We start from the raw sequence: 26,611 nt of genomic DNA on the forward strand, positions 1-26,611 counted from the left end.
ATTGTTTTGTAAGGTGAGAACACAAAAATGAAACACTTTCATATTGTCTTTATATAAGAAACAACAAAAATGTTACCATGGCAGCTATTTCTATTACATTCTTGTATTCATCTGTGAGAAAGTGTGAGAATAGTAGACATGGGTCACAGATCAGTTTCTTGTTCCTGTGGCTATGCGATGTGTCCATAATGTAGACTACTACACAATGGCATTAGGCAAGAGTGAGATGTCTAAGACGCTGTATGATGTCAGAATGGTATGGGTGAAAGGTCAATCCGTCCACCTCCAGTCCCAGGTTTGCCGTTTTACCACTGCGGACGCCATATTTCACCAAAATGTGGAGCATATCTTCCTCCTGTTTTCAAACAGAAGAACCACGTCAAGACATGTCTTCAGTAATGCATTCAGTGGTGATGGTCTTATTTTAAGCTATATGTGGGAGTGGGAATTTTAAAACAGGAAAAACGTTATTAAAATGTCAATCCCTAACAGCCACTGAGGAGAAACATGATAGACACAGAAAATATTTAGGCGAACAGGAAGGAATGTGAATACAGGGTTAACGGGCTGGATTGTGGCCGTGATAATTATACAGTATACTGGCAGAGGTTCTGAAGTGGTCTGCAGTTCACCGCAAATGTAAAAATGGCCAGTGTTGACTGGAAGCAGCAATGCGATGTGCCTGCAAGTTTTATAACAGTGGATTTCCGTTGAAAACAAAATGGGATACAAAAACTAAGAGTACGAGGTGATATAATGAGGTGAGACATGCATAAACCCTTGCAGTGTAGAAACCCTCATTCTGCAACAAAACACTTTTTTTTTTTTTAGTAGAATAGATGTTTTAACTCATTCCCCGCCAGTGACTCAATTTTCCAACTTTATGTGTTTTCACTGTTATACGATAGGGGGTGCTATTACTGTTTAAAAAACAGGGGCTCTGTTCTTTTCTTTGATATATTGCATGTTCAGATATTCATACAACAAAATGAAAGTCTTGCTTTGATGTCAGGCGAGTGGGAAGAACCCGTTTAATGTTTTTTACCGGAATGGAACAGTGGTGTTTTGTCCCGCGACTATGCCGTCTCACAGTCACCCAGTTGCCCTGCAACCAGAACCGAACAAATGTATGGGAATCGCTAAGCTAGTCACATCTAAAGTAGTATCTAGAGCCCATGTATTCCTACTATCCTTAATTAAGTTTGGATGCGTGTCTCTAATTCTGAAAACTTCTCGGTCAGCCTAACTATTTCCCTGTATTTATCACATGTGAAACCCTCACCGCGAACAGATAAGGCTACGCTAAGCATGTGGCAGGAAGTGGCAGATGGCAGTTATTTGATGGATTTGTAAAAAATGGAGCACAAGAGAGAAAAAAGACGGTAAGCACGAATGACAAGTTAACAGTTTAGCGAAATGCTAACGTGCTGTGATAGCAGTTTAGATTAACAGCTAGCTATGTCAGTAGGGCTGGGTAAAAAACAAATACAAAAATTGATTTCTTGATTTTAATCGATTCTCATTTTTACGAACCGATATCGATTCTTAAATCCCAAGAATCGATTAATCTAGTCTGTTTTTAAGTTGATGAATGCGCAGAATATGTAGCGCCTCCCATCCAATAAAATAATCTTTGTGCTTTGTTACTGTTAATATGAAGCAAAGTCTCAGATTTCAAAATGACATCCATCTTATGAGATTCAAAAAATAAATACCATTTTGGTGCCGTTTTATGTGGCGTGACAGATCGCTTTAGCGCCTCAGTTAAAGAGAAGCATGTGATCATCCTCTCCTCCGCTTTAATACCAGTTACAGCGAAATAAACATGCATGAACATCTGAAGGCATGTTAAAACATACGGTGCAACTTAACGAAATCTGCATGTCTCGTGTAATCGCTTAATTAGTGTTTCAACCTCAGAAAGAAGTCAGTAAAACAGCTCGTAAACATTGTTACGTAACGTCACATTTACCTCAGAAAAACTACATTCAGTGACCATAAACTCATCAGTCAGCTAGAAAAGTGTAGTCTAGAAAGCAACATTCTGATAAATATAGCTGCACCGTTACATATTCATTATAATTTTTAATGTTCTTCAATATTTAATGCATGTTTGAATAAATCAGTTATGACAGCCGTGATTTAAATGTTTATATTTAAAAAACAAAACTAATTGGAGTAGAAATATGATTGTGTAATTCTAAACTTTATTTATAATAAAAACACCATTGAGTGTAATTTAAGTGTTTGTATATTTAACATTCAATATTATTGTAGTAGTACCAACTGACTCCCATGTGTAGTTTACAGCATTAGTTTAGATTTTTTCCTTCTAAAAAATTATCCATGTACTGTAACTGAAAAACTACATCCAAAATAATTGATGACAAATCGTAATTAAAATCGTAATCTAATCAAAAGCATGTGAAAAGTAATCAAATCAAATCGTGAAAATTGTGTCAATACCCAGCCCTAGATGTCAGATTAATGTGATTGGCAATATTGGATATATAGTGATGATTAGGGCTGGGCGATATGGCAAAAAAACTAAATCTTGTTTTTTCAGAACAATTGCTCGATTCACAATTTCGATTTCGTTTTTTTTAATTTTTTTTTTTATTATTGTTTAACTAGTCACCTTAACTTAACTACAATATGATTAACAATCTGGTTAAAAAAAAAGTTCCATTCCACGTGCACCACACATGAAGTGATCAACATGGTGTAAATGTAAAACAATTTGTTAAATATCTTTGCAGAAATATGCCTAAAATATGAAGACAAATGAAGACTTCAGATGCAAAACCCTCTAAGTGCTGTCTAAAATAAGCATTTTTATCAAGCTTGTATGTTTGTTCTTTTTTTTTTTTTTTTTTTTTTTTAATGGCAATGAAAAGGACCTATTAATTGCCATTAAAGTGGAATTACTAAACAAACAGGCTTCAAGCTTGATAAAAACTTATTTTAGAAGAAAATTTCAGATGGCACTTAGAAGCTTTTGCATCTGAAGTCTTAAAATGTTGTACAAACTTATCTTAAACATCCTACTCAGAAATAAAATTAAATAAGAAATGCTAAATATTTCTTTAATCAAAAATAGCAATAAATAACACCAGAAATAGGCTATTAACACCAAATGCATTGTAAAAACAGAAAACAACAGCAGCTTTCATTTTCACCATCATGCAAAAATGAAATATCAAACAGTTTTAAAGGTTTTTGTATTCTATTGCGCTATTTGTCCTATTTTTATGTTTGGCGGACATGTTTAGGTGTTGCACTTGTGTCTTTTGCAGCGTCAGCGTCTCGGCCATGAAATGGCATTGTAAAAACACGGCGGTCAAATAATAACAAAAATAAAAAAAAGCTCAACTCGTGTTTAATAACTTTGCCTTTTTTTTATAATGCAATAAGGGATTTCTGAATGAACAGCAGCTTAAGAACAGTGAGGTGTACAGTCTATGGTGCTACGTTCACAGAACGTCACATGAGAACGGTTAATCAGGCGCGCCGGCGCCATCATGAGGTCATTTTCTTCTCCTAATGCGGTTATCATTGCTGTATTGTCAACATGTCTAATTGAACACTTGCTAACATTTTTATTCAAAATCGCGATTTCTCGATTCCAAAAATATTAAAATCGAGGCAAAACAAATTCGAATTAATCGAAAAAAAAAAAAAAAATCAGACAAACCGCCCAGCCCTAGTGATGATTAAGTTATATTTACACAACACAGCTTTGTTCTGGATCTGTATTTACTATCATTCTATGCGGAGCTACAAACGCAAACCACTCACTCGCTGGTGGGGACAGAATTGATGCAATCTCAGATTGAACTCATCCGCCGTAATCATCAGCCATCATTTATTTTTGAGAATACTGTGTTACCTTGGCAATGGTGGGGAGGCAGGCAGTCCACAGGCTCTGCTGATCAGGTGTGGGCGACAAACCCAAACCTCTCTGGAGGTATCTGCAGTGTATTGGACAAAGACCCAGAACATACAGCGCACAGGCGACAGCATAGCCACCCCAGTTGGACACTCCTACAACACAGGAAGTGGACATTAGTTATGCAAGGAAAAGATTGTTTATGGTACTGGTACTCCATCCCTGTGGTTGTTTCCCATACATTGATTTATTTAGGTATATTAACATAGTCTAATAAATGGAAAGCAGTGAAATCTATTTGTGGCGGTCAGAGGTGGCCCGAACATATATTTAAACTTCTCATAATAACATAAAAGGTCTTTAATGTCATGTTTTATGCCAGGGCTCCTCAACTGGCGGCCCGTGGGCCAAATCCGGCCCGGCAATCATCTTTATCCGGCCCGCAGCACCCCAAACTCCCTCCTCCTTTTTTCCTGGCGGTGCAGCTAAATTTGGTTACTCCTCCGACTACGTTTTCCGTGCGAATGTTTCAGCAGTTATGCGTGTTCCGATATTTTCCGATACCGATCAATCATAAATAGCCAATTCCTGGAAAAGAAAGAAATGAGACAAAAGAATGATTGTGTTTATTCCTGGTGCCGAATACCATTATTATCTAGAAGCGTTTTAATTCGACACACACCTCTCGTTTACAAACTACAAATCACTCGATGATTAAACTAGTTTTAAATCGGATGAAACAGCCTCAACATTCCCAACAAGACTGATGAGGAAAACAGGAAAAACGTGCCATGAATGAAGATAGAAGACTTTTAAATCCCAAAATCACGACCCTTACAAACATTTACCATGAATAAACTGCAGTAATTTACCATGGTTTGTGGAAATGTGCAATATTTATATTGAAAACTATGTTATAGCCATTTATATCACAATATATTTATTAGTTGGGTAGGGGAATTCATAATTCATGCTTTTGTTAAGGTGTATTTTACCTGTGTTTAGGTGTTTTTATAGACCTATAACATATCATAATATAATATCATTTGACAGTGGTAGTAAGTAGCCATGTATGGTTTTACCTGTGGTTTCTTTAAAACCATTACAAATCTTTAGTTTCGAATCAGTGGTTCAGAATGTGTCTCAAACTGCCAAAGTCGTGATTTCAGTAAACGAGGTTGTGTTACATCATAACCGTTTCGAAACTTTTTGAAATTTTAACGGTTCATCGCAGGGGAGCGATGATCATATGGATTCACTGAGAACCACTGAAAGAGTTTTATACATTTCTAGACATTTTAATTAGACATTGGTAGGCTATGATTAAAATGAATAATAGCAGTTATTATTTATTGGTCTGTTTAGATGAACCATCCATGGATCAAACAAAACTTGCCCTGAACATTGATAAAAGAACACGTATTATAAAAACACTTAATATTTAATCTTTAGATGATTAGTTCATTGCATTTGATATATTTTACTTTTTAATCATGGGTTTTTATGCATGTATAACCTGGGTTTTGTTGTATTTACACTATTCTGACCAGCAGCGTGTTTCAAACGCGTTGCTTCGCAAAATGGTTTACCGTTTCAATTGGTTCAGTTGATTCAAAGCTTTGAAAGCTTCGTTTCTCCCATCACTAAGTAGATCTGTCTTCTGACTGTACAGGATACCGTATGTGAATTGCTGTAATCTCAACCTCAATTTGTAAAAACAAGTGTTGACATTTTTTTAAAAATCAAGATCATGGTGCAAAAGATGTCGACACAACTTGTAATATTAATTTAAATAACATTGTATAGTACTTTACTATCCAACTGAAACCAGAATTTGAGATTATTATTTTCCATTCTTTTTCCATTTGTAATCGTGCCTAAATGTCAACCAAATCTTGTAAATCAACAATTTCTAAGCCAGACAGACACAGGAAACCACTGACACTATGTCAAAGAACATCTTTTGCACATCCTACATTATGGGAAACTATTTATGAGGAACAAGTGGGTTTAATGTGAAACTTTGCTTGTAACCATGGGGTTCAACCTATTACACAATAGGTTGAACTTTGTTTCCAGCCAGCAGGAAGGCAAGTGGTGCTCATTGCAGAGCCAAATGACATCCAGCTCCCCCTCTCTGGACGTCATGGGTTGAGTTTGACATAGTCCAGCTCCATCTCAGTGGATCCATTGGGTGGAGGGAGAGAGTTATGGGTAGGCTTAGGGTCTGGTTGAACCTGCTAGCTCCACCCATTACACCCAAATTACATCCAGAGAGGGGGAGCTGGACTTCCCTCTCCACCCATGGCTCTGCAGTGAGCAGCCTCTCCAGGAAGGATGTACACACATTATGTGGTCTCTGTGTGAGGTGTGCTTACCTGCTGTGATGGCAAAATCAGCACCCACGTCACACGCAATCAGATTCCCATTAGGCATGTATGTTTTAACTGCTGCTTTGACTTTACCCATACCAAGCTCATTACCACCATCTCCAATCCCTGTACAAACACAGACACACGCAATTAATCCTGTTTCAAAGAAGCAACAGATCTCATTACAATGCTCCCTAGTGACAATCGTTAATTGGGAACAAAGTTGGTGACTCGAGCCTTATGACCGTTAGAAGAGATTAGGATGTTCACTACGTCAGATCAATCAAATCAAATCAAAACCTACTTCCATCTCATTACACAGCAACATTTGATAGTGTCAGTTAATGACGGAGGTTTGGTGCTTTGACGCTCTGGCTTTGTTACCTGTGGTAGTGATTCCTGCAATAGTGCTGGCAGTGGTGAAGAGATCATCTATTGGGTCGACTAAATGTCTGATGTTCACCCCCCTCATGTTGTAGTAGTTCCCGTCTGCAGCCCGGCCACTGCGCTCTATTGCCACCAAGTGGTCGAACCTTTACAGTACACATAGTAACAATTTATTATGAGCTCTACTACATGGTAAACAAGATGTGGGATATGTTTGGAATGGCTATTTCTGCTGTTTAGCATGTATAGTGTGGCACAATTGGCAATTTAGGTTAAGACTAAAAGTATTAGTTCACTTCAGAATTCAAATTTCACGATAATTTACTCACCCCCATGTCATCCAAGATGTTTACGTCTTTTAGTCGAAAAGAAATTAAGGTTTTTGAGGAAAACATTACAGGATTTTTCTCCATAGTGGACTTCACTGGGGTTCAACGGGTTGAAGGTCCAAATGTCAGTTTCAGTGCAGCTTCAAAGAGCTCTACATGATCCCAGACGAGGAATAAGAGTCTTATCTAGAGAAACGATCGGTCATTTTCTAAAAAACTAAATAATTTATGTATAATAATTCACTATTGCGCTAGCTCTGCAATGCGCATTACGTAATCATGTTAGAAAGGTCACATGTGCCGCTGACGGAAGTACCGATCCAGTGTTTACAAAGCAAACACGTGCAAAGATTAAGTCAAACGCCCTTTAAGAAGGTAAAACAACGATGCCAGACGATTTTGAAGTTGGAGAAATTGAGATGTTTTTCGCCATACTGCGGTGCTTCCACCTACGTCATGCGTGACTTTTCCAATGTGATTATGTAATGTGTGGAGCATCACAGAGCAGTGCAAGACGAGCATTTGTGGTTAAAAAGTATATTAAGTTTTTTTTTTTTTTAGAAAATGACCAATGGTTTCTCTAGATAAGACTCTTATTCCTCGTCTAGGTTCATGTAGAGCTCTTTGAAGCTGCACTGAAACTGACATTTGGACCTTCAACCCGTTGGTAACTGTTGAAGTCCACTATATGGAGAAAAATCCTGGAATGTTTTCTTCAAAAACCTTAATTTTTTTTTGACTGAAGAAAGAAAGAAATATTTTGGATGACATTTGGGGTGAGTAAATTATCAGGAAATTAAATCTGAATTGAACTAATCCTTTAACCTTATTATTATTATTTTTAAATGTGTGATACCTGATTAAATAAATATCTGATTTTCTTTCTTTCTTGAGTCATTATTTGATCAGAATGTCAAGAGTTGGATTGATTGAATATATTCCAGATACAGTGTCAATGTTGAAAAAAAAAAAAAAAAAAAAAAAAAAAGTATCACTTCTCTCATTTTCTTTAAAGAAAAGCAAAAATCTGTATTTCAGTGAGACAATGGAAGTGAATGGGGCCAATTCAGAATAATTCCAATAGTATAGCCATTAATAGTAAACAGTGTGTGTGTTAAATGGATTTTAGTGTGACACAATGACTTAAGCCTTTCTGTGAAAAGGTATATCCAATTTTACAACTTTTTTTTTCATGGCAACATCACATGAATTATTCTGGTAAAACTCATGCATTATTTGAACTGTGAACTTTTCATGTTATTTAAAAAAAAAAAAATCATAAGCTTCACATTTGTGTATTTAAACCCTTCAAAAATTGGTACCACTCACTTCCATTATACGTTTTTGTTTTTATTTTTAAAGAAAAAGATGAGTCAAAATTATTTATAATCATTAATATGCCACAAAAGCTGTTGATTAAAGGGATAGTTCACCAAAAAATGAAAATTATCCTGGTTCAGAGGTCACTCTCCCACCAGAATTCAACTCGCGTACGGCCGTTGCCAGTGTTTATAGTTTATAAAGTTTTAAATATGGATATTTTTCCTACATAAACACATTGCTTCACTTCAGAAGGCCTTTATTAACTCCCTGGAGTCGTATGGGTTGGTTTTATGATGGATGGATGCTTTTTTGAGCTTCAAAAACTCAGGCACTATTCAATTCCATTACAAAACTGGAAAGAGCCAGGATATTTTTAATATAACTCAGATTGTGTTTGGCTGAAAGAAGAAAGTCATATACACCTAGGATGGCTTGAGGGTGAATAAATCATGGGAAAATTTTCATTTTGGTGTGAACTATCCCTTTAAGCTTAAGATGTATTGAATCTATCTAGAATATTCCTTTAATATTGCAGTAAGTAATGGACAATACACAGTCATTATCATAAAATAAACCCCAACATAGGGTCTAGTATCACTCTGAAGTGGGTTTTTTATGATAATGATAGGCTGATTGGATATTATCCCTCTTATCATATGGGTAATTACCAAATAACTACATAAATGGACATGAAATATTTACTGAGTTGCAATTGACGTCATATTCTATCATATTTGATCTTAATAAAGACCAAGAAAAAGCAGTTGATGGAAAATGAGATTGAACCACCATTACACCTGGGCTTTGTGGGATCTCCATCACGGCACAGGAAGTGAAGTGCTGAGTCAGGGCCATTACTCTGGAAACTTATTACCGGCACTGCAGTCTTTATCACACCTATTGGTGAATAAACACACGCACACACATTTAGAAATCTCGGTACATTACAATAACATCCTGTCCTAACCAGTTTCCAGCATCATGTGATCCTTCAGAAATCATTCTAAAATGCAGATTTGCTGCTCAAGAAACATTTCTTATTATCATCATTGTTCATCAATGCATCATCAAATGTATCAATGTGAATAATTTTAACAAAAAGATCTTAGAAAATGCATGGTATTTTTTGTTTAGTACTGTCCTGAGTAAGATATTTTACATAAAAGATGTTTACATATAGTCCACAAGACAAAAATAAATAGCTGGATTGATTAAAATGACCCCGTTTAAAAGTTTACATACCCTTGGATTCTCAATACTGTGTGTGGTCACCTGATGATCCACGACTGTTTTTATGTTTTGTGATGGTTGTTCATGAGTCTCTTGTTTGTCCTGAGCAGTTAAACTGAGCTCTGTTCTTCAGAAAAATCCTCCAGCTCCTGCAGATTCTTCAGTTTTCAAGCATTTTTTTTGCATATTTGAACCCTTTCCAGCAGTGACTATGATTTTGAGATCCATCTTTATCCATTTAGTACTTCCCTTCGGAAGCAAAAGGAGATATTTTCACATTTCCTGGAAGACAAATTAAGTACAATTTTACCTTGATATTCAAATTCAAAAAGTTTTCACCCCCCGGCTCTTAATGCAGCGTGTTTCCTTCTGGAGCATCAGTGAATGTTTGAGCCTTTTTTAGTAGTTCAGTTTGAGTCCCTCAGTTTTCCTCAGTGTGAAAACACGGATCTCAAAATCATACAGCCACTGCTGGAAAGGGTTCAAATATGCAAAAATGCTTGAAAACTGATGAATCTGCAGGAGCTGGAGGATTTTTCTGAAGAACAGAGCTCAGTTTAACTGCTCAGAACAAACAAGAGACTCATGAACAACCATCACAAAACATAAAAACAGTCGCGGATCATCAGGTAACCACACACAGTATTGAGAATCAATGCTTCACATACTTTTATGGTTTTGAATCTTTTATGTAAAATATCTTTCTTAGGACAGTACTAAATAAAAAAAATAACATGCATTTTGTATGATCCCTCGTTAAAATTATTCACAGATTCTGCAAGGGGAATGTAAACTTTTGATCTCAACCGTATGTGTACAGTACATGAGCCCGAATCGAATCTGTTTCAAAAGCATCATCATTAGCATGCCATCTCAAAATGTTAGGCTGCTAATCACGATACCATGGCTCTGTATTTCCTGTTTAAAGCTGTAAGTGCTTCCAGTCATTCTCCTGACCTCCGACATTTTGCTAACCAACCACATACACACACCATCTTCACAAATTTTCACCCCCAAAACATGTCAGCTGACCCAATGTCAGAATTCAGCAATGCAAAAAAACTTTCCCGATTGGCTAGTTTTGTGATTGAAAAAACAAAACAAAAACAAAACAAAGCTTTTTTTTTTTTTTCATGGAAAACTTGGAAATATCAGGGAATCTTAAACTGTGATTTCCAAGAAATGTCATGCAAAATAATAGAAATTCATTGCATGGTGAGTGTTTTTACTCCTGCCAGAAACGGGTTTAATTTCTCATGACGTATTTGAGTGATATGTTACTTACAGCACCTTTAAAGGAACACTCCACTTTTTTTGAAAATAGGCTCATTTTCCAACTCCCCTAGAGTTAAACAGTTGAGTTTTACCGTTTTCGAATCCATTCAGCCGATCTCCGGTTCTGGCGGTACCACTTTTAGCATAGCTTAGCATAGTTCATTGAATCTGATTAGACCGTTAGCATTGCGCTTAAAAATGACCAAAGAGTTTTGATATTTTTCCTATTTAAAACTTGACTCTTCTGTAGTTAAATCGTGTACTAAGACCGACGGAAAATAAAAAGTTGTGATTTTCTAAGCTGATATGGCTAGGAACTATACTCTCATTCAGGCGTAATAATCAAGGAACTTTGCTGCCGTTCCATGGCTGCAGTAGTGCAACGATATTACGCAGCGCCCGTGAGCCCCTGCTTGCACAGGGAACGTGCCTTGCAACCATGGAGACGTTTGTGAGAGACGCTGCGTAACATCATTGCACTGCTGCACCCATGATACGGCAGCAAAGTTCCTTGATTATTACGCCTGAATGAGAGTATAGTTCCTAGCCATATCAGCCTAGAAAACCGCAACTTTTTATTTTCCGTCGGTCTTAGTACACGATTTAACTACAGAAGAGTCAAGTTTTAAATAGGAAAAATATCAAAACTCTTTGGTCATTTTTAAGCGCAATGCTAACGGTCTAATCAGATTCAATGAACTATGCTAAGCTATGCTAAAAGTGGTACCGCCAGAACCGGAGATCGGCTGAATGGATTCGAAAACGGTAAAACTCAACTGTTTAACTCTAGGGGAGTTAGAAAATTAGCCTATTTTCAAAAAAAGTGGAGTGTTCCTTTAATGTGGAGCAGATTTTGTAGCTGTGAAATTCCACAGTGGACAGAGCAACAACAAAATAAAAGCCAAACAACCTACAAAACGCCTTGTCACACATCATTTGTGGTGGTCAAGGCTAGTTAGGACCAAAGTGGAATGTCGCTTTATCACGCCTGGCTAGCAAACCAGAGAATCTCTCAAAAACACTAAATCAGCAACACTAAAGGCCAAATGCGGCACCTTTCTTCACAGCATCCTGCATGATGTGCTGATTCATCTCCAAAGCCCGCTTATCCGTCACGATGACCACCTCTTTGCGGAGTGCTTGAAGCATAGATGCCATGGCGATGGCCCCAGGCGGGCCATCAGTCTCTTCAGGGGGGTTGTGCATGTAGTGTGTGGGGAAGCCAGTAGTGATGAGAACAGAGGAGGAGTGGGACAGAGAGAGACAGGCCTTTAGGAGCTCATCCTGCAAGAACAGGGCCCGAATACCCCTTGCACCTGCACACAAACCACAGTTACACTGTATGTATCATTAAAGTCATGAAATGGATGTACAACGTAACATCAGAGTGCAATAATTATGTACAGTACATACGTCACTCGCCACATTTATTTTCTATTAAAGGGTATAGCTACAGCAACATCTTCTGCTAAAAAGCTTGGGATCTTTTCCATCTAAACTGGTTGTAACCAAAAACAACATAGTAGGGGTGTAACGGTACATGAATTCACCCCGAACCGGTTTGGTGCATTCAGTCAGACGATGAATACAGTCAGTAACAGGCGATCCACACTCCAGTCCAGAAGGGGGCGCACACAGTAATGCAACAGTGTTTGCTAACCACCACAACAGGAAAAATGCAGAAGAAGAATAGACGATCTATGCATAGATATGTTTATGTGTAATCTCTCAACCAGTGTTTCAATTGCAGAAAGATCAATAAAACAGCTTGAGAATAATAATATCTCACGTAGCATTACATTTACATCAGGCAAGTCATTTAGTGTCCACAGCATGTTAGTTCACTCACTAGAGAAATGAAAAGGGAGTATTTCACTAAATATATGCACTATATTAGCTTATATATTCATTATATTTACTTTACCTGTTAATAATGTCTTATTTATTTAATATAGGTTTAAAAAAAAATTATGAAAAGTTATGACAGTAACTGTAAATTATCATCTAAACATAAATAGCAACTGAATTTAATAGTTTGGTACAGAAGAGGATTAGGGCCAAGCAATAAATAAATAAAACCATCTCAAGATTAAAGTTGTTAAATTGAGAAAAAAGTCTAAATAAAATGTTGAGAATAAACTCATTAAATTACGAGAAAAGACTCGTTAAATTTCAAGAAAAAAGTTGAGATAAAATGTTGAGAATAAACTCATTAAATTACGAGAAAAGACTCGTTAAATTTCAAGAAAAAAAGTTGAGATAAAATGTTGAGAATAAATTCGTTCAAATTACGAGAATAAAGTCATTAAATAACGAGAAAAAAGTCGTTAAATTATGAGAACAAATTCGTAATTTAACGAATTTGTTCTCGTAATTTAACAACTTTTTTCTCATAATTTAATGACTTTATTCTCAACATTTTATCTTGACTTTTCTCTCGAAATTTAACAACATTTCTCATAATTTAACGTTTGTTCTCATAATTTAACGACTTTCTCATATTTTAATGACTTTATTCTCAACATTTTATCTCAACTTTTTTCTCGAAATTTATTTTTTTTCTCGAAATTTAAAAACTTTAATCTCGAGATGGTTTTATTTTTTTATTATTGCTTGGCCCTAATCCTCTTCCATAGTTTGGGCTCTGTTGTTAATTCTAACTTTTAATATTATAGTAATGAGCAAGAAAGGGCTCCCTAGATATAGTTTACAGCACTAGCTGAGAGAGATTTCTTTTTATCCTTAAGAAAATGTTAATATATTTGAATTTATTCAAAGAGAGAATTTACAAACCAAAAAAAAAAAGGAAGCAATTTTACACTTAGTTTTCTCCCCCTGCTGTACCGAACCCGTACCGAACCATGACTTCAATACTGAGGTACGTACCGAACCGTCATGTTTGTGTACTGTTACACCCCTACAACATAGTGAACCTTTAAGAGAGTTATAGCACATGTACTGTCACGCACAGTAACAACTACTACAGGCAGAAAAAACCTGATGGCAGATAGAGACCCCAAAATGTACTTTTACACTTCGGCGACACTTAATGTATAAATGTTGCAATCAATAGTTTTTGTTTAGTAGTTATGCTCACAAAGTTGTGCTTAAGTTGTTGTAGACTACACTGACATCTAGTGGTGTGGATGCAGCATCACACAAAAGCAAATATTTTCAGTAGCAATGCCACTGTAGAATAAATATCCAGGACATTAACTGGGAGGAAGCTTTTACGGTATCTAGTAGATATTGTGTCACTAATAAGTTTCAAATGATTTCATTTAAAATGATTCATTGTATTTAGCCAGTAAACCAGGTCATACATGGATTTAAGAAAAATAGTGATAAGAATATTTATGATCTTTTCTTTGGGTGGTGCGATTTTAAGTTTTTGTTTAAGGAGATTTCTGGACATTATTTTGGAAGATACATTTTTTTAGAAAAGAAAATTTGTTTTGTTCTTAATTTATTCATTATTTTAGGCAAGTATCACATTCATAACTGCTGATGCTCAAAAAGGCATCAAACTGCACAAACTGTACATTACTAATTCATGTAAAGACTGTTATAAAGTCTTGGACTTTTATTCATCTTGGAGACAATGTCTGCCCTCATGAGGCGACCCACTCCATTTTATTAGACTACTATTATGACCAGAATCTTTATCTATCCGAGTGAACGTAAATAAGCTTTTTTTCTTCTGTAATTTTAGTCTATTCATGTGCTTTTTTCAGTCTATTAATGTTCGGTTTTGTTAAGTAAATGATTTTGATATTTTGTTCTATAAAGCTAAGACATTTGTTCATTTTAAGTATTTATACTTTGAGGGTCAAAACTGAGTTGCTTCATACCTGGGTCTTCAACAAGCAGCTCCTCAATTGCTCGAATCTGTTGAACGGCTCTTTTGCTTGCCATACTGTAAAGCTGAGGATTCTGGGAAATGCAGAATGTCAAAGGACATTGAGCTGGCTCAAGAGTGAGGGGTGAAACAGTTTCTGCCTTTTGATCGGTGATGAACATGCAGCCAGGAGAGTGTGTGAACGCTAGAGCGGGCTCTGCAACATTACAAAACAAAAAGGTCAACATACAGTTCTTTTCCTACACACTGCATACAAATGATCTGCGTATGCTGCAAAAATGACATTCAAGAAACCAAACCTTTAAATCTTAATCTCATAAAGTCTTAAAGGTGAAGTGTGTCATTTCTGACCCACTAGCAGCACCAAACAGAAGAGCAAAACTAAATGTTTCGCATCTTTGAGAGATAATATGAGGGGTGCCTGGCTAATGTTTGTAAATCTACAGCTAAGTTGCTCAATGGTTTCTAGGATGTTCTGGCCAAAATATGGCACACTTCACCGTTAAGTCCATCTGTATTGTAATATTTGAGTTTCTTGAATTCTTACTGCAGCTCTGTACAGCCTCAACACCCGTGACCCCACAGGCCCAGAACACAGGCACATCACCAGAACACACGTCCACTGGGTCCCCATAGTCTGGTCGAGACAAGTCGTGGATGCCCAGCAGCTCTGTGAGAGAGAATCAAGGGTGTTTACGAGATGTTGAACTCTTTCCCTGCCATTGAAAGAACTTTTCCTCATTTATGGCACAACGCTTTCCCGCCTTTGACAGAATTTTCCAGCAGTCCATGGTGTCACTGTTATACGGTAGGGGGCGCTATTACACATCTTCTGAAAGAGTTCAGAATCACCAGATCAAAACACAGACAATACTACAATAATGTCGTGTTTCCACTAAAGCGTTTTTTTTCCAGCAGCTAGCATACTTTTTGAATCGTTTTCAATGGGAGGGCCGCATTTTTTTTAAATGCCAGGAGCATAACGAGGCGCTGAGCGTCTTTTTCAAGTTAAAGCGCTCTGCTTTTTTTTTTACCCGTCTCCTCGAGTTGAAGAATGGTCAACTTTGAGGAAAACGCTGCGCTCATCACGGGACAAAATACAACACAGACCAAATTTCACAACATTCTTGCTGTACAACAACATCAAGCAGAGAACGGAACAAAATGGATGCGAAATTAATATTTCTGGTCTCCGAACATGCATAGCAAGTACTCAATTTTGTGAAAATATGCTACTGTACATATCCTGTTGAAAAAAAAAAGTTTTTACTTTGGGCTGTCAGCATGGACAATGCCATAGAGTAATCACCATTTAACTACGTTACACTAACTAATAGGTCACCTGTGTGAACTTGAGAACTGACTTCATACAGTACATACACTCATAGCTGTCAACATTGAACACTGAAAATAAGGAAGATTTCCCGGGATCCATACCCAAAATAAGGGATTTTTTTTTTTACACGATTATTACGTTGGCAATGGGGACAGGGGGTCAGGACCCCTGCACTTTTGATAAGGGTTGCTTCAATCAGTCACACTATATCATCTTTTAGCTTAGGATATTTTCTTTCAAATGAGACCATTTTCATTTTCACGTTTCTGTGAGCTTTCGTTCGTAAACAATCAACAGAAATGCGCTCTCGAACGGAGAAACACGCGATCTCCAAACCATCGATCAAAGCGTGCTAACGTTTTTGGACAGGTCGATGGTATATAATGTCAATCAAGCCAAACCGCCCATTCAGAAACCGAGAAATTTGAAGGCTGATCTCTCAGGTTGACGCGCGAGCTGGCTTGACTGAAGTTTTCGTGAGGATAATAGTTTATGGACTGTTTTGATTTCGGTAAATACATCTAGAAAGGTAAAAGCATTGATGGCATCTAGAGATATCTGAAAGTGATATTGCCTCGTCGCGTGAGGAGGACGCACGAGAGGAGACCTGCACGTTTAATCTGTAATACTGCATTTACAATGCTTATCAATGGCATGCACTTTGATCGCGCAAGTGAAAGTGCCCTTTGCAGTCGCATCGCGGTGCCCCCGAGTTCCCACTTCTCCCGATGTCCATTACAAATTATATACTACATTTCCCGCGAGCCTTTCAAAGAAACTCCATGAGCGCAGAAAGACGGTGCAAGCCACTTCACAGACACAGATACTTGCGTGTTCTGAGTTAACACAATCAGAGCGTAAAAATATGGGATATTTTACGAGAAAATACTAAAACGGGAAGACAGTGGGAAAAAAGCTAAAATACGGGAGAAACCCGGAAAAAACGGAAGGGTTGACAGCTATGCATACACTAAAAATCACTTTAAGAAAAGCATCATTGCACTGCATCAATATTTTGTATGCACTGATATTTATTTTACTTTCTTAATGTGTCCAAATGTGTTGGCCCATTGTATATGATTAGAGATAAACTTTTATTCTTTTAAAAAAGTACATACTAGGGTGTCCAATGTGGACAGGGCCTCCATGAGCCAGTGGGATGACGTGTGTGGATTGAGCCGCAGCGTCCAGCTTGTCCTCTGGTACAGGCCTCATGCTCACCACCATCGGACAATGAAACTGACCTGCGTTAATACAAGGTACTGATGTCTGTGGGGAAAAAAACAAAACAGAAATAAGCACCTAGAAGTTTCCTTTTGGTCATTTTTACAATTTCAAAGATGGGAAAAAATCTGACTCAAGCAAAATCAAGTAATAAGCTGTACTGCACATGGATGTAATCCAGGCCTGGGGTTTCTACTGACCTTGTACATGCTGACATTTTTACCCTGCTCCACATTTCTCACTGGAACCCCAGCGGCCTTCAAGGCTGCTTCAAAGCCAAAGCTACAGCCGAGGTAGAACGTGACCATGTCTGCAAGTTGAGGAGTGTAGGAGGATAAACTAGAGATCTTCTTCATTAGCTTGCCATTCTCAAACACACAGTACTCTGGACAGTCCTCCCTGAAGGAAAGACGCACAAGTCTCTTTACTTGTCTATCGCACTTTCACCATCCATCATATGTCATTTACATAATACAGCAGGCAAGAGTTTGAATTAAACATGTGTGAAACATATAGTGGGGGATTATGGGTTGTGCATACTACTTTATTCCCAGTCCATCTCTTGGTGTAATTATTAAATGACAAGATGATACTTGCACATTTCCTTGTGAAAAAAAGATTAATCTTTTACACCTGTCCGTGACTAAACATAATCTGTTAAAGGGGCCATATTATGGCCAGTCTAGATTTTTTTGTTTTCAACGGTGCAAAACTCAATTCACGGAGGGCCACAGCCCTGTAGATTTTAGTTCCAGCACACATAACCGCATGTTTCAACACATTACTAACGCCACTCAACCAGGCCCTGCCCCTTTATACTGCATATGCATTGGGTGGGAATTATTGTATATTGTGACATGAATCCTATGGAATAAGTTTCCTGATTATTTTCGAAGCTCAGACACACTCTCCCATATTAAACGGCCCTAGTCAAGCAATGCACCTGATAATCTTGTACTCCAGTTATATCAGATCAAATGCACGATTATCTTTAGCTTGAAATGTTATGAACAGCAGCTACGCTAATTATTTTCCATTTGCATTTCTGTCTCTACCTCGGGGTGCCCGAGTACGCCAGCTCCAGTTTGCATCCAGACTCTAAGACTTCAGATGACCCAACACCTGCGGAGATGCGCTGACCCCTGCGAGGACTTCAGATGACGCAAACTCTGAATCAACATGCACCACTGCAAAATGTTCTATATACTGTAATCATTATGATTGCTTTAATGAGATCATTGTTTCTGCCTAAATGAATACATTATTAGCCAAATGCATGACAAATGCTCTGATAACAGATCACTCTAAATTGTAATGTAGAAACATGCATTTTTCTGTAAAGCTGCTTTAAAACTATATGTATTGTGAAAAGTGCTATACAAATAAATGTGAATTGAATTGAGTGTATGTTACATGAGGAAAACTCAAGACTACAGTCCAGGCATCTCAGGGAGTTCAGAATCAGTGATTACTGATATAGAGAATAACTCCCGCTGGAGTGACTGCTTTGTATCTTTACAAACAGCAACATTAAACACTAAATAGAGTTGAAAATGTAAAAAAGCATAATAGGTCGGCTTTAAGAAACAACCTCCCACTATGGAAACTTGATTCTGCCACGGAATATATAAAAACATTTTTATCTCTCACAATTCTGACTTTTTCCTTGCAATTGTGTTTACATCCGATATATACTTTTCTTTCCTCAGAATTGTGTTATATGAACTCACAAAATCACAATTAGGTCTTAATATTATTTTAATATTATTAAGACTTAATATAAGTCACAATTCTGACTTTTTAAAGTCAAAATTGCGTGATATAAAGTCAGAATTGCATGATATAAAGTCAAAATTGAGAGTTACAAAGTCAGAATTGCGAGAAATAAAGTCAGAATTGCGAGAAATAAAGTCAGAATTGCGAGTTATAAAGTCAGAATTGCGAGTTATAAAGTCAGAATTGCGAGTTATAAAGTCAGAATTGCGAGTTATAAAGTCAGAATTGCGAGTTATAAAGTCAGAATTGCGAGTTATGAAGTCAGAATTGCGAGAAATAAAGTCAGAATTGCGAGTTATAAAGTCAGAATTGTTAGATAATGGCCCGGTTTCACAGACAGGGCTTAGCCTAAGCCAGGATTAGACCCTTAGTTCAATTAGGGCATTTAAGTATCTTTTATAAACATTCTCTAGAAAAAAAACATTTGTGTCTTGAGACAAAAAGGCACTGACATATTTTAAGATATGACAGTGCAAGTCAGTTCCAGTTAAAACAGCTCAAACATGCATTTTAGTCTAGGACTAGCTTAAGCCCTGTCTGTGAAACTGGGGATATAAAGTCAGAATTGCGAGATAAAAAGTCGCAATTACCTTTTTTTATTTAGTGGTGGAAACAAGCTTCCATATCCCAGTAAATGTGTGGTGGAAAAATAAGTCCATGAAATGTAAAAGTGTTGGTCAGGGGTTTTATTTCAGTTATGCAGTCTGTGATCACTCTGGTGTGAAGATACCTGATGTCAGATCCTGTGGCGAGGGGCCCGCAGCTCCATTCTCCACATTTGCTCCTGTACAGCAGAGGGAGCGGGCTGCTGTTCGCCCGACAAAACGCCTCAAAGTCATCAGCGAGATCCTTGTGCAAGATCACCACGTTAGCCTGCTGATACCCTGCCAGTAAACATAATTTTCATGAGATCCTGCAGTTGTCTCCATGCTTGCAGTCTTTGTAAAATGAAATCTTAAAAAAAAAAGTTGGTTTGCAAAAAAAAAAAAAAAAAAAAAAAAAAAAAAAAAATTGATCTGATTCCACTAAAAATCACATAATCTCCTACTATAACAATGAACTGAAATGTTTGCTTCCAATTTATATATATAGTACAATTATACTGAATTCTTAGAACTCATTTTATTCATTTAGAATTGGTTCAAAATTACATTAGAAACAGCATTACATTAGCATTCATTTAGGCTTTTTGGTTTAACCATCGAGCTTAGGTGCCAAAGTCTGAAAGTGAACAGTTATGAGTGAAGGTTAACAGTGCTATAAAAGACAATGATGAAGTTACACACTATGTACATTGTCAATGCATTCAATTATATATGTGCATAATTAGGTGAAAAGTGATTTTAAGTTAATAAATGAATTCCCCACTATAAAGCACAGATTCTTTTGCTAACACAATGATAAAATCATAATAAAATCAAGAATAAGGAGGCATCAAGGCATCATGCCATGGCATTTAACTGCGATTCATACCTGCTGCTATACCAGAAGTGTTCTTAATATCCCGACTCTGGCGAATAATGCTCCGCAGAGCACATGGAGACAAACCCTTTGACTGCCACATGATAATTCCTCTGCTTTATGACAACCAGACACTTTAAAGCCCAGCTGGTTAATGATTTTAAGCTGGTGTAAACGTTAATGCATGAAGGTGCATAGCAACTAGGGATGTGACAGTGAGAATTTTCAAACTGGTTAATCGATATGCGACAACACCGGTGTCACCGGGGGGGGGGGCCTCTACCCGTTTTTTTTTTTTTTTTAAACCGCTTAGGGGCCGTTCACACATCTCATCTAAAAACGAATGGAAAGCGCAGTCACATCACTTTCTCGTTTCCAAAGCGCTTGCGCAAAGCCACTGGAAGGCAAGCCTTAGCCAAAAAAACGTGTAACGGCTAATGCTAACACTCCGCCCCCCGCGGTACGCAGGGAAGGAGACCAGAGACTGTTTTTTGAATGGATGTCAATGGATGAGAGGCTTCACTATGCTGATTAAATGATTTTGTGGGGAAATAGCTAATCATTTAATCAATCAACAGCCTGTTTGCTTATTTTCAGCACGTTTTACACTAAACAATACTTTCGTTCGGAACTATATGAAGGTTTTAGCTTGATAAAAATTTATTTTTTGAGAGGTCCAGCATGTGATTAAGGCAGTCCACACAGCTGAGAGCGACGGTTACACTCAAAAAAATGATTTTTAATGCTGTTCACTTTATTTAAACAATTTATTTTGATTCAACACCATTGTATCAGGTTTCTGGTTTAAATGTGATTGATTCATGTTAAATTGACTTGAAACGATTACTCTTTGACTTAACTTGATGTTTTCATATTGAAATAACATGTTTCAATCAAGTAAACCCAACCAGGGGAGCGTTACCCAAAAGCATCGTAAGCTTAAGTTGATCGTAGCTCCATTGGTTTCAATGGAGCTACGATCAACTTAAGCTTACGATGCTTTTGGGAAACGCTGCCCAGGACTCAAATAAACAGGATTTTCACTTCCCATCCTGCTTTGCAAAGGGGCTGAACTAGGAGTGTAAATGTTGAAATAAAGTGTTATTTTAAGCAGCTTTTAAGGCCAGAACACACCAAGCCGACGCCGACGAACTAGTGTCGACGAAAGCAGACTGCGGGGTTTGCTCACGTCGGCAGCGTCTGTGTCCAAAGTTGCCCTCTCACACCAAACCGACGCTAAACAGCCGACGGCCAAGCAGCACGTCAGTTCTGCGCCTGCGTGAGATGAAATGCCTTTCTGAAACAGGAGGCGGCAGTAGCTGAACAGCCAATCAGAATGATCAAATGGCCCGACGGACCGACGAGCGCCAACGCCGATTCAACATTTCGAATCGGCCGAAAAAAGGCCGACGAGGACCAACTTCAGCCGACGGTGCGGAACACACTGAGAAAACTTAGTCGGCCGACGAAGAAAAACTGCCCGACGGCCGACCGTCGGCTTGGTGTGTTCCTGCCTTTAGGAAGATGAGAAAATGGAAAGACTTTATGTTTACTGTTCTATTATGTTGGTATTTAAACGTTTCTGTTAATTAACAGTTTTAGGGTTACCATTGTGGTGAATTGTTGCACTTGTGCTTGGGTTGAGGACCTGCTAACAAACTTTCAAATTACTTTAATAAGAAAGTAATCACTGTTGTAGTGCTCTGGGTTGCATTTCCCAAAAGCATTGTAAGCCTAAGTTGATTGTAAAGCAATTGCCACCAATGGACTTAACCAAAAACATTGTAAAGCCTAAATTGATAAGTCCATTGGTGGCAATTGCTTTACAATCAACTTAGGCTTACAATGCTTTTGGTTAAGGCAATTTAGGATGAATCCAGTATCACATCTAGATTTCTAACACAGAACGTCACAAAAGTTATATAAATCACAAAATTAAACAAGAATTAATTGTAAAAATAAATGTATATGAAAACAATTTATTTATTGCTTTTTATTTATTTTATTTTAAATGATCACAATTGATTCTAGTTAATTTAACATGGTTGATTCTATTGGATTTTACTTGTGTCAGTCATGTGGAACCGCTGTCCATGATTGAATTGAGTAAGTTGGACATAACTATTTTACATAGATTCTTTAGTCAGTTTTGTCAAGCTGTGCCCAACCATAGTAAATAAGTTGAATCAACCTTAATAAATTAAGTTGACCCAACGCAAGTACATTAAATTGGAATAACAGAATTGCATAATGCTGAAATAAAGCAACTTAAAAAAAATCATGGAAAGGATTTCCACATGATTATGTTCGTTCAAAGACTTATTTTTTTGAGTGTAGATGAATATGTAAATATGTGCACTTTTTTTCTCCGTAACAAAATAAACAAAAATGAGAAAACGGCAAGCATTTTTATAGAAAGCATAAGAAAAGCGTCTGATCATAACATGGGTATTAGCAAAGACTATAGAATGACAAGACGCGTCACTTGTATTGTTTTGAATGGGAGAAAGTGCAATGCGCAATATGGCGGAATAAGTCCCGCCTTCTAAATAAGAGCCAATCGCCGACTGGTAAAATCATTGCATCACTGCAGCGGCCGTTAGAAGCACCGGTTTCTATAGAAACAGTCAGACGTGCACCTCCGAAATGAGGCACAACAGACGCACATTTAGGACTGCACATGCGCATTAGCTTGATCCAGCTTGAAAAATAGTTTTTTTGTCATGATTCGAGCATTTAGAAACAAAATTTATGAGACAATTGTCATTGATTTGATTGGTGATTACAAATATGAAATTTTATTGAAAGCTTGGCAAACAGCTTCGGAGAATTTGATGTTTCCCCATTTAAAGAGATAGGAGTTGCATGCTCAAGAGGCGTTTCAAAGATGGCCGCCGAGCGAAATGACTTGTCTTAAAGGGACTTTGGTATAATTACGAGATCTGCAGATTAGCACTCCAGTCACATCACGTTTATTTAGAATATATGTTTATTCAATAGATTGCTTAAAAGCAAGCAGCTTTACAGTATCAAACATGAAAAACAGTGTCAGGGCCTCATTTCATCAGAAGCACAACTTCATTTTGTACTATAAAGCGGCTATCCAGTGTGTTCATGTTTTCACCCGTGGAGATCTTACCTCAACAGATCAAATGAGTCAAAGAGGACTTCTATGAAACACTGGAGGCGGTGTTTTGCAGCTGTAGCAAATTTTTTCCTGAAAGTTCGCTTTAGCAAGCCGTTTCGAACTTCCAAAAAGAACAAAACAAACTTTTGCCCTAATTTTGTTCGAAATGACGTCACATCAGTTAGTTCTTCGATTTTGTTTGAAGAATATCAGGGCCTTTAAGTTAGCCATTACACTTTATCCAATAAAGAAAGAACAAAACACGTCAATCTGAAAACCACACCCACTGGGGGGAAACAATCCAGCCGTCTCCATTGACTTTGTATTGTGTGAGGCTGCCTCCTTGTCATTTCTGACTTATAACAAAAACAGAACAAGGTCTAAAAGCTGCTGTGTGACAACGTGTACAGAAAACAAGCTAAAACAAACAGAACCAAAAACACAAGTTTTTATATGCCGTCGACCCAAAAAAACATGTGTTTGAGGACTAAAAAGTGGATACATACAGGTGATTGAGAAAGAGCGTGGCATGTCATATTACTATGAGAACTACGCCCACTGGAGGGGAACGTAATCAGCGACAGGAAATATAATATATAAAACTGACATTTGGATAGTTGACTTAAAAGTGACTAAATGTTTACTGCACACGTAGGCTTAATGAGGCATAGTGAGTGTCAGTATCCCAAAATGTACCCATTCTGATGCTTCATGTCTTATTGCCTGTATCAACTTTTGTCTCCTTAAAGGCTGGTTTTTACAGTTCGGTAGCTTATAAAAGCTTATACTGGGTTTTTTAGCTTGTTTGCTGTACACGTTGTCACAGCAGCTTTAAGGCATTGTTCTGTTTTTTTGTTTTAAGTCAGAAATGACAAGGAGGCAGCCTCGCACAATACAAAGTCAATGGAGGCGGTTGAAGAGGTTTTTTGACCCCTACACCCTTCATCCCTTCGAAGCTCTCACTCCAGAGGGTAAACCCTTTGAAGGGATAGGGCATAGGGATGGGCCGCAGGGTGTGTGTCACACAGGCAGGACATTCACATTCGCAGACAGCATGTTCCATTTTGCCTTGTCGCACTTGAATGGTTTGAACCCCGGTAACACAGACGCAAGCATAATAGCAACCAATACCAAACCTTTTGTGAATCATACCTGGCCTCATGTTTGCTCGGGTGCTGTATTGCAGTCCGACAGCACGGCGGAGAAGCGGTTTCATACGTGCACATTTCAACAGCACTGCAGGAAACATTGTCACAGGTTACTGGTCTGCAAAATGTGTTGTTCAGGTTTCCTGGAACATGGAAAACCTAGAAATATCAGAACACTTTCAAACACTGAAAAACTGATTTCAAGTTCAGGAAAAGTAATGTGAGTGTAATGGCAAAGTTTTTGAAAATGCAAAAAAAACAAAAAACTTCAAGATGTGTTATTTCTATCAGGGAGACTAGCAGGGGCCAGTTGCATAAACTGCTAAGTCTAGTCTTACACGTTAGTCATTTTTTCTTTTAAGACTGTTCATAACTTTTTTAAATCGGTTACATAACTTAGATTGGTCTAATTTAATACCGAAAAGTAAGACTGATTACCCCTAACTAACCGTTAGTTGGTCATACTAGTTGTTAAGACACAGTCTTAACATAATGGCTATGTTTATGCAACTGTCCCCAGGGCTAAGTAAGGTTTCTGAGTCCAGATACTGTATAACAGTGTTTGTTTTCTCTGTGGCATTGCATGTTGGTTTCATTTCTGTGCACTAAAATTCCAATATATATATAATTGCTATAGCTGTTGAGTAAACAAGAGCACATAATAAAACCACAATAGCATACATTGATTGATAGATTGTAACCAAAATGTTTCTTTAAGTCAGGTCAGTCTGTCCATGTTTATTAATGCAAGTTATCACTGGTGTTTTAAAGGGATAGTTCACCAAAAAAAATGAAACTTGGTTTCAAACATTCTTCCAAATATCTTTATGTTTGGAACAACTTGAGGGTGAGTAAATGATGACAGAATTTTCATTTTTGGATGAACTATCCCTTTAAGTACCATTTAATCAATCAAAATCGATATAATAAAACCATTTAATCGCATTGTGACTATATTTATATATATATATATATATATATATATATATATATATATATATATATATATATGTGTGTGTGTGTGTGTGTGAGATGCAAATTTATTTTATTCTACGTTTCTCTCAACATGAGCTCATTTAAACTGCTTAATACACAATTTAAAAAAACAAATGTTTAAAAGCACGTTTCATGACTGACAAGTTACGTCAACATGCCCATACATACATGAGTTACGTCATCTTGCTCCGCTACACCTTACCGCCAGAGGTTAATAATGGCATTCTCCATGCAAAAAAAATAAAATAAAATAATAAAAATGCATAATCTGCATTGAAACTTCAGCGGAACGAAAATAAACGCTGTCAGGAAGCGCACAGACACTTCCGTGATTGGGACAACCATAAACATCAGGCGACCTGCAGACTCGCACACAAATCAAAGATCTTTTCGACGCTGTGTCTGATTTGGCAACAACGTTTCCATAAATATTTACAAAACTCACCCATCGCTGTGGATACGAAGCAACTACAGAAGGTCAACAGCGAATCTGTTTTAGCAGGAAACACAAAATGGCCCTAAAGAAAGACACTACCTGTTGTGTACATACGGGGGCGCCAAACTCTCATTCAATGACCAAATGCAAGACAGACAACCAATAAACATTTATAAACTGTATAATTTAATCGTTTTCTCCATACAATACTCGTATGATTCATATATTGTTTATATATATTTTTTTTAGATTATTGCTTTACAGTAAAATGCATTGGTTGGATACATCCATTGCTTGCAAGACAATACATTCAAGTTACACACCAACGTCTTATGTTGAAAATCATTAAATCTGTACCTTACAGAAGGTTTGTTCCACTCACAGTGCAGCAGGTCACTCGTGAAGCGCATGTATCTGTGCGTGTGTTTAATAAATCAAAAGAC

At 37.4% G+C, this 26,611-nt stretch overlaps 1 protein-coding gene across 7 annotated transcripts; it reads right to left on the reverse strand.

Annotated features, from left to right (window-relative positions):
• Positions 1 to 33: 33 nt before the first annotated feature.
• dglucy (D-glutamate cyclase) lies at positions 34 to 26,261 on the reverse strand. Of its 7 annotated transcripts, none has more exons than XM_067367005.1 (13): positions 26,178 to 26,261; positions 24,741 to 24,895; positions 19,731 to 19,884; positions 17,425 to 17,623; positions 17,119 to 17,269; positions 15,212 to 15,334; positions 14,657 to 14,860; positions 11,861 to 12,121; positions 9,098 to 9,197; positions 6,646 to 6,794; positions 6,268 to 6,387; positions 3,890 to 4,044; positions 34 to 355 (listed from the first exon to the last, which is right to left on the reverse strand). In XM_067367005.1, exons 2-13 carry the CDS (start codon positions 24,835 to 24,837, stop codon positions 212 to 214), a joined length of 1,857 nt encoding a protein of 618 aa, XP_067223106.1. In that variant the 5' UTR covers positions 24,838 to 24,895; positions 26,178 to 26,261; the 3' UTR covers positions 34 to 211. The 7 variants fall into 7 exon arrangements, with proteins under 7 accessions (XP_067223106.1, XP_067223108.1, XP_067223110.1 ...); XM_067367007.1 differs by having other exon boundaries at positions 24,741 to 24,879; positions 26,178 to 26,260; XM_067367009.1 differs by having other exon boundaries at positions 24,741 to 24,824; positions 26,178 to 26,243.
• Between the last annotated feature and the right edge of the window lie 350 nt (positions 26,262 to 26,611).

This window comes from Chanodichthys erythropterus, chromosome 18 (assembly GCF_024489055.1).
Source record: "Chanodichthys erythropterus isolate Z2021 chromosome 18, ASM2448905v1, whole genome shotgun sequence".
In the NCBI taxonomy this organism is placed as follows: domain Eukaryota; kingdom Metazoa; phylum Chordata; class Actinopteri; order Cypriniformes; family Xenocyprididae; genus Chanodichthys; species Chanodichthys erythropterus.